The following is a 15879-nucleotide window of genomic DNA, read 5'->3' as shown; positions in this document are numbered from 1 at the left end:
TATAAATACTTCACATACATTTCATGTTTTCGGAATACATATTAACTATTAGTATATTATTTTACTGAAAAATAATTGTATTATTTATTTCTAATCATATAAACAACCATACATAGACATATTTTTAATAATAATAAAACCCTTGGAAAACCACTGATTATATGATTGATTTCTAATAATGGATACCAAATTTAAAAAATATATACATAATTGGTTTTAAGCAAAATAAATTAGCTATATTTTAAAATTTACATTTTTACTGAAATATTATAACATTTACAAGATTAATTGAATTAATATTTATTATATACAACCATGGTGATTAATACAAATGTATATAATTCCAATGTGTTGTGTATATGATTAATGTCTGACTTGTTCTAAAATTCCCTGACGAATTAGTGGCTCAGCTTGCGATCTTGATAACATATACTGACTATTTTTTCGTAAAATCAAAACTTCTCCACTTTCTAGTTCTAATTTACCAGCATCCACTAAACTTCTTACCTAAAATTTAAATACATACATTTTTTTCTACAAAATTAAAATTTATAAAAATGATTATGTAACGTTTTAAGTAAAATTTTATAGTAGTGCTATATTTTGATTTGATTTAATATTAACATGATGTAACCACTTTCTTTATGAAAAGATGACCAATTCGTGAAATGGAAACACGTTTTTTACACTGAAAATGAAATTGAAAAATATTTCACAAAATGATCACTTTTTCATGAAATGGTCACTCAAATTTAACATTGTGTAATTTATTAACCGTATTGTGAACATTTTTTATTTATTAGAGCAGGAAAATGAATTGTGACAACGAATGTTACATTTTAGGCTACCTTTAAAACAAACACATATTTTGGTTCGACAAACACTTTTACACTAACAACTTAACGGAAACGTCAAGTTTGATTATATCCATATTAACCTCGTGCCCATGTCAAATAATACAATAAATACTTAAGTAATATCTAAATTATTCTATACGACTATTATACTACAATTACCAGACTATCTGAAATGTATAGATGATATTTATTAGTTTTGACATTGATTAAATACAAATAGATAGCCCATTTCAATGTAATTTTGGAAACCGTAATTTTAGTGTTATTATGATTTCATAGATCGCGTCTACAGTTTTGTTGCATAATAATAATAGTCGATGAACAATAATAAATATGTTATGTAATAAATATTATAATATGGTATAGGCATCAACTATTGGCGACCGAACTATAATGTGATCATTAAGAATTAACCTTGCGTAAAACTGTCCAAATTGTATCTGGAGGTCAGGGATTTTTAAGTTGTTCCTATAAAAGTGCTTGTCAAACCAAAAGATGTGTTTGTTTTAAAGGTAGTCTAAAATGTAGCAGTCATTGTCACAATTCATTTTCCTGGTTAATAAATTAATATGATATAAATAAACTTTATTACTATACATAATTATTTAAGTTAAATCTATAGGGGTAGAATAAGTTGTTAAATGTTGTATTTTAGTACACATAGTGAACGACCAGTTTGTGAAAAAAATTACACAATGTTAAATTTGAGTAACTTTTTCATAAAATATTTTTGAATTTCAAAAAGTGTAAAAAACAAGTTTTCATTTCACGAAATGGTCATCTTTTCACGAAAAGATTGATTCACAAAGTGGCTACGACAGGTATATCATATATTCCTTAAGACCTATAATCAAAAATCTTTAGAATATTATTTTTATATATTTACTTCAGTATAAAGTGACTTGGGAGGTTTGGTGTCATGAGTTAAATTGAGTCCAGTATCTGATCCTATGGTCTTCATATACGAGACCAAAGTTTTACAATAATTATTAAACCATTCTATCTGAAAAAAAAAATCTTTTTTTTAAAAATATAACATAATACATAATGAATTTAAACAAACCTCGGATTGTGAAAGATTTTGTCTTACATCTGATGGTAGAATAGCCCCTATCTCCCATCTCATTTCTTTTAATCGCTGCAGTCTAGTCCATCTATAACATATATATTTACTTTTAACTTATTTGTTGAGAATCTTAACAAATGATTAACAATTTAACTTTACATATATGTCATCAAACATCTTTTATTTCTTTCTATAGCTGCACGTCGTAAACGAATAGCATCCAATGGCAAGTTATCTTTTTGTTTGCGTCTGAATTTTAAAATTGTCTAAATCAATTGAAACACAATAAAAAATAATCAAGTATTAACTTACAAGAACTCAATAATTTCTGTATCTAAAGTTTTCATCTCAGAAAGCACTTGATTGATTCCATCATTCTATAAATCAAAAATTATTATTTATATAAATATTGTAACGCTGATACGTCTATAAAATTTAGTATATTAATTTAGATTAAACAAAATATGATATATAATGTAATATAAAGTATGGAGTAACTATTAATGATTAATAGTAAGTAAGTACATTGTATGGCGGTATAGTATCTTCACGAGAACGTTCCAACTCCTTTAATAACTCAATAACTTTATCACAATACATATTTAAATTTTTTTAAATACAACAGTGAGTAATAAAAAAATAAATATAAAATATAAAATTACTCCATCAGTTGACTGCCAAGTTGCACAATATTTTTTTTAAATATTCAACTATTTAAGCTTTCAACTTATCTGTTATGTATTATCATTAATGAAAAAAGGCGGCAAAATTAAACATCAAAGACGTTCTAAATTTAGGTACCATAACAAAAGACAAGTGAAATTTGGAAAACTCTAACCAAGCCGTGGAAGTGGAAATGTTTTAAGATTTCTACTCGTGTGGCCAATGGCCATGTCCCAAAGTCCCATGACACATGCCTATTAAAGTATTAACTTATTGCGTAGTGCGTACTGCGTAGTACCTTTTTTTTTTTTTGTGGTAGTAGTCGTAGTACCACAGAATCTATAAAATTAGATAAATCAATAGATTAAAATAGATTTAATCTATCCTGGGATAGCGCCGAGTCAAGGTTTATGGATTATGCTATATTAATATATTATTGAGTATGATCTATAAACCTTGATACCGATTAACATACAGTGATAATATAGTATCACAGATTATACAATCTGTCTATTTAGTAATGCTAGTATATAGTGAAATGTGAATTATATGGGTAAAATAAAATAGGTAGGTACTATAAAAAAAAAAAAATAGGTATTAACTTCCTACCAACCAACAACAACCTTATACATATGAATGTCATGCTCATGACATTGTGCATTTCTGCTTATATGCAATATATAATTCTTCTCATATACATGAACGACTGCAGTTGTTCTATTCCCGATTTGGCATAATTTTATTGTAGTACACCTCTACAACTTAGTAAAAATGAAATATTTATAAAGCTAACACATACCATTTACTATTCACTATTGGGTATATTATATTGTACAGTAAATTATACTATTTATCATCAATTACATTGAACAATACGTAGATGATATAACCAGATTACCTAGGAAAACTGTAGAATTGTGTTAGAAAATAAAGCGTTACACGATATATTAAGATGTTTTAGATATTATATAAATAATAAAACGAGTAAAATGAAATTCTTGAATAAATTCCTAAATAGCAATATATAGCATTGAAAAACAAACTTTTATTTTCATATTTAAAATGTATCATTATTTTAGAATAAATGTCTAGTGCGTACAATAAGTATAACGTGTATTTGCAGTGTAAAAGACACGAACAAATTACATGAAAGGTGCTATGATGGATGAAAGATTGAGATAGCCTAATGATTTTAAATGATTCAACAAAGTTCAGGTGATGGAATCAGTTCTTTTTGTGAGCATATAGTAGTGGGTTTTCAGAAAGTATGTATAAAGATTATAAAGTGTACAGAACAGGACGAACAGCAGCTGGTGTATGAATAAGTTCACGATGGTAAATAAGTTTTGCATGGAGGAAACGTTTGTAAAAAAAAAGTATAGCAGTTTCATTGGTCTATTATAAGCTCAAGTTTTAGCGATTTGTTTGAGACATAGCCTAAGTTTAGTCCTAAGGAGCTCCAATTGGCACCGTTGTCCTCACTCCTCTGTTTTAACGATAAAACGACATACAATATAAATATAAAACGGCTCGTAATTAAAAGCAAAGAGACATATAATATTATTATATCAGTTTATCACGCATATTCGAGTTCTTAGAAGTTACTACCCCAGAATGATGACTATACGAATATACGATGCAACGCCATCGATGGTACTATAATGCAATTGCATATTTTTTTTATGAAATAAGTTCAAGAGATAATACGAGTTCACAAATAACAGTCGACCGATTTTAGTTAGGTAAATAATTAAATAAATAAACAAGCTTATTAAAAAATCAGCCATGTTTTTAATGTTTTTATTTTTTCGTACGGAAAACAATATTACACTCAACGACTTAGTATTTGAATATAATATTCATCAGGCGCGTCTTCAGGGGGTTGGGGTTCAACCCTTCACCCCCGAAATTATTTCCCTGGTATAGTAATTAGTAATTTTCCTATATACTTACTAACTTACTATAGTTATTTTTGAACAAATGATATTCATACAATTTTGATATTTAGCATAATAATAGTAAAATAATAAATTATGAGTAAGGAGAAAGAAATTGTTTTATTATGTCGCTGTACAATTTGTATTTCTATAATTTCTACCCCCCTCCTTCCCAAAATGTTATTCTGTGTACTATTATATGTGTATTATATGTATTATAGGTATATCAATCAAAATTGTGAGTTTTATGCTATATAATTATTTGTCAAAATATGTCTAAACTATAAATATTATGACGTAGGATGTTAAGCATAACGTGTTATACCCGTGTGAAAGATAATAATTGTTGATTGCGTACCCATCCCGCGTGATATTATTATTACTACTCGTGTTGTTGTTGCTATTATAGCAGGTATTGTTGTTGTTATGTGTTGTACCTATATCATATACGCGACACAGTCGTCGTGTGGTCGCAGGCCGGCGGGTGGTCGCGGACCGTGACCACATTTGCCGGCGGGTGGGCTGACGACGACGACAAGGGAATGACGAGCGTCCCCTCCCGAACCATCCGCGGACGACACGCTCGGCGACCCGAATGTCCCGCCCGCCAACACCGCACCGTGATCTCTTAACCCCGCGCACCGCTCACCACGATTAACCCATCGAAACACGCGGCGCCCCGCGGGGAACGAACTCGTTCAACGCGGAACGCGCGCTCTACCGGTGTAACTGGGAACCGGGCGTTAATACAAACAAAGAACGTGTCCAAAGCACGTCCAAGGTGTACGGACTGGAAAATGTAAAATAAAAAAAAAAAACATATCACCATTCACCGAAGGGTGTTGTTTACCGTTTAGCAGCAGCTATCGTTTATTTTTTCCTGTCAGGCCGGGCGTTTGTTGGCGACGTTCGATTAACCGACCGCGTTGTTCCGCAGTCCGTCTTTGTTGTTACTGTCCGAGTCGCGAGTGTCGCGTAACCACCGCACCGCACCGAAGACGACCACCGCCACCGTGTGGCCCCACAGACAGTGCGCATAAAATGTCCCGCGGCCGCTCAGCGGTTTCACGGCCGTCGTTTGACTGAATACCGTATCAGCCATTTTGTTTGCGCGTCGACGGCTTACCCGGTTCCCAAGTTCAACGAGGGCGACTCCTCGCGAATCATACTCGGGGCCGACACATTCTTGATGTACCACACCGGAAGCGCAATCCTCTACGTCGGGATTACATAAATTTTAGTAAGTACCTACTACACCGTGGTAGCGCGTGTCGTGTGCGCGCGCCGCGGCCGACGGCCAGACGCGCGCACTCGACTGAAATGCCATTTCGGCCACCCGTCGACGATCTGACGACGGCGGCCACCGTGTACCGGCCCGGAACTTAGAATGACCACTGCCGCCGCCGACGGCCACGGTGACGAATCGTCATGAGGGGACCCCGATTTATCTGCCCCCGATGGCTGGCTGGCCGGCCGTCCACTCGTGTCCGGATACCTTCTTTAAAACCATCCATGTGTACAGTGTAAAGAGTATGCTTACCATGCCCAGCCGAGGTTTATTGAAATACCACCCTGGACAGTTGTATCAGATATTTGAAAAATACGAAAATATCAGAAGTACCTATATTATAAGTGAAGAATCTGTAAGGTTTGGCTAAGGTCCGGTTTCTATTTGACGCTGTGACATTTTATGCCTGGCACTGATTGTGGAATGTGTATTATGATCAGTGAACAAAATACCTTAGTAGCTTATATCAATTGAATAATCGCCTATTTTATAGATAGGTAGATTAGTAGTGACTAAAGAAAAGGCCAAAATTAAAAAACTAGATATACATGCCCATACCTAACAATAAGAAGTGATTAAATTCATTTGAAAATACCATAACTTACTACTATTTTGTTGTTTCTATATCTGAAAAATAGTGTGTATTTGGTACTTATTATTTTGATTTAAATACAATCTAGTCAAGTGCGTACTGTGACATTTTTTGTGAGCACCAGATATATTTTAAGAATATTTACTTACAGTAAAAAAAAAATCCTAATTTCCTAAACCAGGACTAGGTTAGTATGTAAGCAGTGACTAATTTGTTTTTTTTTTACTTTAATATTATGTAGGTATATCATTAGGTAGCCTATTAATAATTAATATGTTTTTATGTTGTCATTAAAACTGTATAAAAATAATGAAAATTTATTTTCTTAAGCAAAATGTCAACTATTTTATTTACCAATTTCTAATCTTGTATTTTTTTTTGTATTGAACAAGCTTATTTTTTCTAAATCATTTTTACTTGGTATAACTATTGCCTTGTCTAAAGATTAAAAATTAAAAATGAGAGATAGTTACATAGTAGATTATTTCAATGTTCAGTTTGTGTAATGGTAATTTCTTTTTTAATACAGTTTGAATAGGTGCCTACTATTGATATTACACTAATAAAGTAAGATACTAGGTCGTATTAAGTAAAACATTTACCAAAAAAAATAATAAGTTTGTACCTAACTAAAAACATTTCAATACAAATTATTATGAGCTGACTCAAATTTGGGTAAAACAATTTGTGCTTTCTACATCCATTTACTTATTTATATTTTGAATATGAAATAATAATACCTATTGAATTTTATAATATTTATTTTTTAAATTAAAACTGTTTTATAATAATTGAACTAGCAATAACTTATCATACACATAAGCTTTAAAAAAGTGTATTAAATACCTAAATCAATTAATTAGGTACCTGCAAAATTATAAATATTTAGGTGTTTTTACTTGGTATTAGATTATCTATAAACATAACAATATATAGGTTTTTTATTGATTAATCATAGGAAAATGTTATAAATTTAAACATAGTTTGGCAATTGCACTAGTCGATATCAATGTATATTCTATAATACTGTACTCAATGGTAATTGGTAGTAGAAAGTTATACACTACAAGTTATTAGCATACCTAATTAATAATTAACTTATCATCAGTTCATGTTTGTATTTTTTATGATTCATAATAATTTTGCTATTTTTATAAGATATTTAAATTTTTTTAATATTACTTCTATTAAATTCTTTAAAAGATTTTATTTTATTTTGAATTTTAACATACCTACTATTGTTTGTATTCCTACATAATATAGCTAGCAATTCATTTTTGAAATATGGTTTAAGTAAATATTATTTACAACTATTTTATATCTGATCTAAATTCAAATGATTAGATATGCCTAAATTTACTTATAAATTTATAACGTACCTATTCATTTTTACTCTAACTAGTTTAACTATGGTTTAAACATAGTGGGAAGGTGTAGAGGTGCCAACATAATATATTTTATCCCTATCAATTATTATTGGTTCTTAATCTGTGATTTAAGTGTTCATATAATGTATATCATCTAATGCAGGGACACAGACAACCTCACCCTCTTCTGGTGGCTGTGTGCATATTGTATAACTATATTATCCAACATTACCTAAAACCAGTAAAACTCAAACTTTGTTAATGATTCCATATTCCTAGTACCTATCTACCTAGATAATTTTTAATAACAATAATTAATCATCTACTTATGTAAGAAGATATTGTTTATTTGATATATTTTGTGGAGATTTTTTAGAGGTACCTAATTAAATTGTTTAAAAATAATTAAATATAATATATACCTATTCAGGTTGCCTAATTTTAATGTTATGATTCTAGGAAAGGATAAAATGGTGTTAGTGGTCGGGGCTCGCGGTCCTGGGCACGGATGGCGGCCCCAATGAGAGAGGAGCTGGGTGGGGCGGTGGCGGCGTCCACAGATAGTGTTGGAAGTGGCAATGGAAACAACAACAATACCAGCAGTAATGCAAATTTTGAGTATGACGACAATGAATGGGATATTGGTATAGGCGATTTAATTATCGACTTAGACGCAGATATTGAAAAAACAGGATCAACATCTACAACTACAACTAGTGAAGCCCTTGGTGTTACCAATAGTGCGGCTACAACAGTCGGTTTAACGGCTGGTAGTGGAGCCATGTCAGGAGCAGCTGCCACTGCACCCACAGCCACTACAGCTGGCAGCAATAAAGCTACTGTTGAGCATTCAGCTACTGTTGATAAAGGATTAAAAATGAAAATCAAACGAACAAAAACAGGGACTAAGAGCTTTGAAGCTAAACATGAAATCGTCAAGCCTGGCGAACAAAATGGGTCTTTAGCTTCCACCCAATCTCAGTCAAGTGGCAGTGCCTCTTCAAACGATTCATCTGGATCTTCCGCTGAATCTAAACAAACTGGTATACATATTTTTTAACTTAATTATTTTTAATTAGTTAAAAACAACTAAACTATCATTTGAAATTATATTTTTTGTTAAGGTAAACATTCCAGTACATCTAGTACCATTTGTACTACTCCTTCAACCAATACTACTTCAACTGTAAGTTCAGTTAAACGTGGATCAAGCAGTCATCGAAGAGATAAAACAAAAGACAAACAACACAGTTCATCTACAAGTGGTGATAAGTGTCATAAAGTAAATACTAGTTTATCTTCTGAACTTAATGGTCGAGGTCCTGTTAGTCAATCAGCTCCTAGAACCAGCACTTTCCCAGCTTTATCAAGCAATACACAGTCACCTAATGTACCGGGTCCTGGACCACCGGTTGGAGAAGCAGGAACTTCAACATCTTCAAGTGTGACCAATGGTCCGGAGCAAATTGTATCACCCCCAGTAGTTACAATGGAAAATTCCCAAACTACTACAAAGTCTTCTGCAGCATTGTCTACCTTATCAAAACCTCTGCAATCTACCTCACCACCCCCAACCAACAAAATAAAGACTGCTAATAGTTCAACTTCTGCTTCCCTAACAGAGCAAAAGGTATATAAATATTTTTATATATACTTATATAATATAAATTTTGCAATCTTGAGTATTTTTAAATGAAAAATAATATTTATACCTACATTTTATAACCCTTGTTATATTGTATGAAAAAAAATTAAATAATTAAAAACGTGAGTTCAACTAACTTTATTCAACAATTTATATTTGTCTAAGTAAAAAAAAAAAAATTATTGTTTGATATTCAACATTTCAAACAGACAAATTTCTATGTTTAAATTTAATTATAACTTTGTTTTGACATTTTTTAATATGTATTACTTATTTACTCATAATACATTTTCAGGAAACAGCTGATGCCTGTGTTGGTACTAGCATCAGTGTTGGAACTGTAACAGAGCCAGATTGTTTTGGACCATGTGAACCTGGAACACATGTTAATTTAGAGGGAATTGTATGGAATGAAATTGAAGGTAAATAGAAAAATAAATAAATGCACATTAATTGTTTACTTAACATTAATTTAACATATTAAATTATTTTAGTTCCAATTTTAAAATAAAATAGAATATGTATGTATTTATTTTTCATTAATTAATAATTATAGGTGTGCTTGTTGTAAATGTAACATGGCGAGGAAAAACTTATATAGGCACATTATTAGACTGTACTCGACATGATTGGGCTCCTCCTAGGTAATTAAAAAATAAATCATTTTCCTGTTTTGTGTAATCTTTTACTTTTGTTAAATTAATAATAGCAAATGTATATTATGATTTATTTCAGGTTTTCTGAAGCATCTGCTGGAGAACCAGAATGTCGTTTACCTCAAAAAGGACGAGGGAAAAGAGGTCGTGCTAGTTTAACTGCTAGTCCCAGTAGCGATTTGGTGAATTTTACTGAAACCAGATCTTCAGTTCATAGTAAACTTCGAAGTAATGGTACAAATAAATGTAATAGCAGTAATAATTCAAGTAGAAGGGGAACTTCGTCTCCCACCCCGTCATCATTTGCTCCACCACGTTCAGATTCTAACAGCTCTAATAAGAGGAAGAAGCCCCCTGGTTCTGAAGATGAAGCTTCAGGGAAAAAAATAAAAGCAGAGCCAGCAAGTCCACCACCTATGTCACCTACTATGTTAGATTGTCCTGAACCAAATTGTTCTAAAAAGTATAAAAATGCAAATGGTTTAAGATATCATCAATCGCATGCACATGGTGCTGCTTTGGATGATGAAGATGCTGACACTAAAGAATCTGGTGGTGCAAGCACTTCTGAAAATGAAGATGATACTAGTCCTGTTTCTGTGAGTAATTCTGGTATCCAAGATAATCTTAAAGAAGAGCAGCCTATTGTCATCAGCCAACCAATTGAACAACCACAACTTTCTACAACTCCTCCAGTGACTGAAGTGGATCCTCCAGCTCCAATACAATCTCCTCCTCTTTTAGTTACAAAACCAAGTGTTCTGAGGTTTGGCCTCTCTGGGAATGAAGAGACTAATGTTGTTACCCCTACATTGACCGCTCCTAAAACAGTTCTATCAGTTCCTGTTGTTCAGCCAGCTCCTACTCCACCACCATTGCTACAGCCAGCAACTCCTTTGCAAGCAATTGCTCCTACTTCTCAATCGCCTCAACCCCAACCACCAATTTTACATGTACAAAGTCCAGCATCACAGCAGTTACCTACACCTCCACAAATTCAACCTTTAGCATTAAATCAGCCACAAGTTCAAAAAGTACCACAGTTCAAAGTAAAGCCAGCATCTGCTCTAATGCCCACTGAAGACAGTATGAAAGGCAATAAAGATATTAAAAATAAAGCTGCAATGCCATCATCACATAAAAAGAAAAATCGTAAATCACCAGCTAGTAGTCCAAGACCATTTTCTATTGATCAACCACAATTTGACAGCTCAAACTGTAGCCGTGAAGATGTACAAAGTCCTGCATATTCTGACATCTCAGATGATACTGCACCAATTCTTGAAGTTGAGATGAATGATAGTATGAATAAACAAAAATTATCCACTGCCGATAAAAAGCCAGAACCAAACACTTCACATTCTCCTCATCCTATCCAGCCATATAATATGTACCCATCATATTATGGTCAACCACCTTATTTGATTTCTTCTGTACAACCAAATGACACATCCAAACCAATTAAAGAAGGTGAAAAAATTAACCAACATTCACAAGATTTAAAAATGTCGTCTTCAACGGGAGATAAAGATAATAAAAAAGATTTACAATCAAATCAAGCTGCTGAATATCAGCAACAAAAGCTTTTACAACAATATTTTAATTACGATTCCTATGTTCAAAATTATCCTTATAATATTGGAGCAGGTTATCCAATGTCTATGGTACAAGATAAAGAAATGAAGCCCGATGATAAAAATCATCAACCTTCAATGCCTGGTACTTTGAGTGTTCCTCAGCCTAATAAATTAAAAACTGATCAAATAGTACCCAAAGAAAAACCTCCCCATCAAAACGAAAATCATCAAATTATGAAAGAAAGTATTGAAATGAAGTCACAAATGAATTCAGCTTATATGTTTTCACGTCAACAGCAGCAGCAGCAACAACAACAACAGCAACAACAGCAGCAGCAACAACAACAACAGCAGCAACAGCAACAACAACAACAGCAGCAGCAGCAGCAACAACAGCAGCAGCAAGATGATGTAAGGCGTTATTATGTATATCCAGATCAAAGACGGAAGGATCATAGTTCTAGTGATCATTCACATACAAAATCAAATACACCAACTAAGCATTCTATGGGCACAAACTCAATACACAAACATAAAGAAAAACATGAAGACAAAAAAGATGATAAAATTTGTAAAAGTTCTTCTCATATATCAGAAGGAGTTAAGCCTACAATGGAAACACAAGGACCACCTCCACCTCCTACGTCTTCATATGCTTATATACACCCAGGTTTTATGCAGTCACCTCATTTTGCTGGCGCTTTGGCTTTTGATCCCATGTACAGGAGTGCAATGAATCCTATGTTGGTGCCTGGACCTTATGGCAATACGCCACCACCCCCTTATTTACATCCTCAGCTACATGCTCAAATGCAACGGTATCATGCACCTGAAGATCTCTCACGACCAGCTGTTTCTACACAGTCGTCAACTCCTTCCCAACCACCATCTGGGCCTAAGGCGGCTCTTGATCTCCTACAACATCATGCTAGTCAATATTACTCTTCGCATAAGATACATGAATTACAAGAACGTGCCATTAAGTCGCCTACACCTAAACCGAATGCACAATCGGGATTAACGCCAGCTCCATCACCAGGAACTAGGCAATCTCCATCTTTAACGTCAACTGGCATTGTACCATCTGCCACTGAACGAACTACGTCTACTGGTCCTCCTTCGTCTACCCAATCTTCTGGTAAATCTGGATCAACCGGTGATCCAAAAGACTGCCGTTCACCACCTCCTCAAAGGCATGTACATACACATCATCATACACATGTAGGTCTTGGATATCCATTATACCCAGCGCCTTACACGGGCAAGCCTATATAATAATTGTGTGTAATTGATGTCCCAACATTACTGTTCATCAATAAACATATTTTTTTATTGTATTGGAATTTTTTGCGGGACAAATTGACTCAATGCACTCTTATTTTAATTCTCATTAAGATAATGCTTAACTATCTTAAGTTGTAATCTTATTTAAGAATCTTTTTTCTATTTTAAAGCTACTGTTTTAATCACTTTTGCCTAATTTATTATGTCTATGGCTTTATTGGTCAGACTATCTTTTGTTCCAGTGTTGAAAAAGGTAAAAAAATATTTTGCTTTAAATAGAAGCATTTGATAATAATTAACAACTGTTATTGTTGTTAATAATAAAGCATATTATATGTATGCTTCCTTATAAGTTTAAGGTTAACTTTAGATACAGGAATGCCATTAAACAGTAGCGTCCTTCTATAAATTCATATTTGACACAAAATTAAACATTTTTACTATTCATTAAAATATGATAGTAAAAGTAAATACTACAACTATATTTGTTAGTAGTTATTTCATAACAATTTGCACAATTCATGTAAAATATGATTTTTGTGTGGACAAGTCTGATCAAATCTAATAATGGTTTACCTTAGTTCCATTGGCAAATCATAATTTGATTTTATTACATTTATTATTATTTTATACTATTATAAATATCATTTTTATTTTTATAACTAATTATTATTATTATTTTTGTAATATTTTAATTATAATTAAAAAATTGACGGGTTCTTCGTATAATTTTGGAGTGGTCATTATATATCTAATTAGTCTTAGGGAATAAAATAATTAATATTATTTGATTGGCATATTTAAATTGTATTTTATTAATTTCTTCTACCTTACACTTGGATTTTTTTCAGCAGTTTTCCAATAAATTTGTTTCACTTAATTCAAAGGCTGTGATTTCGAATCGAGGCGAAAGATTTGGTTTTTAAGTCTTTAGGTGTACACATTCTTAGAGAACATACGTGTTTTTTTTTTTGTAAATTTTTATGTAATTATGTATAAATGTCAGATATGTATTAATTTAATTTGTAATAGTTTTATATTAATTTTAATTAATTAAAAAGGTACATATATTTCATATATTACATAAATTGCCCAATTGTACATAAATAAGATGTGAAGAAAAATCACACTGTGAATATGCTAGGCTTTTTCTAGGCAATCTTTATTAATGATGATATATTATTTATTATGACTACATATATTAAATGTAAATATTTTATGTGGGATTTTTTGTACTATAGTTGGAAAATATATTTTAGTATTTTTTGATTATTAGGTGAATAAATTTATATTATTATTATTGTACACTTAATATATAGAAACCTAACTAGTATATTTTTTTTTAATTAATTATTTTTAAAGACTACAACAATGTTGTTTTTTTGTCTGTTGATGATAAAAGACTGCACATTGAAAAAGTAAAAAAAAAAAATTGATATTAGAAATGACTTAAATTATTTTGTTTAGTATATACCTAAATTGTGTTATCTATAAATCTATAAAATTATATTTATTGACTGTAATTACTAATTAGTTATTAAAATTTAAAACATGTCCTTATTTATTCATGTTAGAATTCAGTTTTTTTAAAATTTATAGTTATCATTCGTCATTTATTTTATCAAACAAAATTTTATTGTTTAATAAATAATAATAGTTAGGCTCTAAAACTTAAGGTTATAGTCCTTCAAATTGTCTTAGGACATCATAAACTCAATTTGAGAAGATTCAATGGAATTCAAAATATTCAAAAATTATGCTTAATATGTATAATTTGTTGCTTTATTTATTTTTATTTTTTATTCACTGTTTAAGCATTACCATAGGCATAAGAAATTCATCAAAACTAAAATTTGCAATACATTTTACTATTTTAGTAAACTAATGTTCAATTAGATGGATTAAATTATAAAAGTAATTTTCTTTTTTTTAATATACATATATATTATTTATTTTATTGATACAAGTACCCAAATATATTTGTGAATGTAAAATTATCTAAAATATCATTTTTTTAAACTAAATATTTGGTAAATTTATAAGACCATGTAACCTAGTCCTCAACTAAACAATATTTAAAATATTTGTATTGCATATAACCAAATAAATTACAATAACTATGTAATGTTTTAAATACAGTTTAAATTGACAAATTGCATAGCCCTTTCAGCTTTTAGTAGAGTTAAATTTGTTTGCAAGCCGAATATCAGTGGGTGAACTTTAGGAAATAATACCATGTCTAAAGTAATTGAAATCCCAAAATTTCTCAAGACTATTCTCAATAAATATATGTACAAGTAAAATAATTTGAACCAGTATTTTGGTGGAAAATGTATGCAAAGTATGCAAATAACGTTGAAGTTTATAAAAGTAAATTGAATTTACAATGTTCATGTGCAAGTAACAGTTCCACAAGGGAGAAAACAATGATACCAATAATAGTTACAGAAAAAATCAAAGAATAATCCAGTTTTTGTTGATTCTTCCTAATGTAGCGAGCCGTGACTAACTCCATATAAAGTAGTGATATCATATGTCTTAAATGATTCCAGTAATTTAACAATAATAAAAATGCCTATAAGTCGTTTGGAGCCATGGCTATGATTATAATAATAATAATCAGTGAATGTCCGTGAAAGTTGCGCGAAAATATATATATCAATAGTCATATGAATAATTGTTGAAATAGACCATGTAGGAATACTGTGTTTTGTGTAAACGGATACTCTTTATCTCTGTATTAATATATATATATGCAAAGGAATATACGTGTTGGCCTTCTATGGCATAATGGCAGGGATAGTGACCATTGATCAAATATTTGAGATATACTGAGAGGCTAACTCTCACCATCAACCAACTACTACTAGCATATAAGTCAAATCTCACAAGTGTACTTTATCTAAACCTTGTTCAGTTTCATTGTAAATGTATTAATTTTATGATG

The 15879-nt window shown here is 31.5% G+C and overlaps 2 protein-coding genes across 5 annotated transcripts; one reads left to right on the top strand and one right to left on the bottom strand.

Moving 5' to 3' along the window:
• Window positions 1-210: 210 nt before the first annotated feature.
• On the bottom strand, window positions 211-5514 carry LOC107164731 (DNA replication complex GINS protein PSF1-like). 3 transcript variants are annotated; one of them, XM_015512663.2, is made up of 6 exons: window positions 5374-5514; window positions 2236-2300; window positions 2083-2172; window positions 1921-2011; window positions 1744-1860; window positions 211-507 (listed from the first exon to the last, which is right to left on the bottom strand). In XM_015512663.2, exons 2-6 carry the CDS (start codon window positions 2268-2270, stop codon window positions 364-366), a joined length of 477 nt encoding a protein of 158 aa, XP_015368149.1. In that variant the 5' UTR covers window positions 2271-2300; window positions 5374-5514; the 3' UTR covers window positions 211-363. The 3 variants fall into 3 exon arrangements, with proteins under 3 accessions (XP_015368149.1, XP_015368148.1, XP_089084202.1); XM_015512662.2 differs by lacking the exon at window positions 5374-5514 and adding an exon at window positions 2449-2845; XM_089228076.1 differs by lacking the exon at window positions 5374-5514 and adding an exon at window positions 2586-2843.
• Window positions 5515-5622: 108 nt separating this feature from the next.
• On the top strand, window positions 5623-14265 carry LOC107164729 (uncharacterized). 2 transcript variants are annotated; one of them, XM_015512661.2, is made up of 7 exons: window positions 5623-5763; window positions 8230-8813; window positions 8895-9400; window positions 9711-9837; window positions 9972-10059; window positions 10151-12841; window positions 13787-14265. In XM_015512661.2, the coding sequence occupies exons 2-7, from the start codon at window positions 8279-8281 to the stop codon at window positions 13824-13826; spliced, it is 3987 nt and encodes a 1328-aa protein (XP_015368147.2). In that variant the 5' UTR covers window positions 5623-5763; window positions 8230-8278; the 3' UTR covers window positions 13827-14265. The 2 variants fall into 2 exon arrangements, with proteins under 2 accessions (XP_015368147.2, XP_015368145.2); XM_015512659.2 differs by having other exon boundaries at window positions 10151-12869.
• The last annotated feature ends 1614 nt before the right edge of the window (window positions 14266-15879 follow it).

This window comes from Diuraphis noxia, unplaced genomic scaffold (assembly GCF_037042655.1).
Source record: "Diuraphis noxia isolate RWA-SAM2 unplaced genomic scaffold, SU_Dnox_SAM2 contig0005, whole genome shotgun sequence".
NCBI lineage: Eukaryota > Metazoa > Arthropoda > Insecta > Hemiptera > Aphididae > Diuraphis > Diuraphis noxia.
The sequence above is the reverse complement of the archived record's forward strand: the minus strand, read 5'-3'. Positions and strand labels throughout refer to the sequence as shown.

Excerpts from the sequence above, each read along its gene's own strand:
- LOC107164731 (XM_015512662.2), bottom strand. The coding sequence starts at position 2,523 with ATGTATTGTGATAAAGTTATTGAGTTATTAAAGGAGTTGGAACGTTCT. Across the intron at positions 2,173-2,235 it reads ACAGAAATTATTGAGTTCTT|ACGCAAACAAAAAGATAACT; the intron begins GTAAGTTAATAC and ends TTTAAAATTCAG. Across the intron at positions 508-1,743 it reads CCAAGTCACTTTATACTGAA|GTAAGAAGTTTAGTGGATGC; the intron begins GTAAATATATAA and ends TTTAAATTTTAG.
- LOC107164729 (XM_015512659.2), top strand. The coding sequence starts at position 8,279 with ATGGCGGCCCCAATGAGAGAGGAGCTGGGTGGGGCGGTGGCGGCGTCC. Across the intron at positions 9,838-9,971 it reads TGTATGGAATGAAATTGAAG|GTGTGCTTGTTGTAAATGTA; the intron begins GTAAATAGAAAA and ends TAATAATTATAG. Across the intron at positions 12,870-13,786 it reads ATACACATCATCATACACAT|TTTTCCAATAAATTTGTTTC; the intron begins GTAGGTCTTGGA and ends TTTTTTCAGCAG.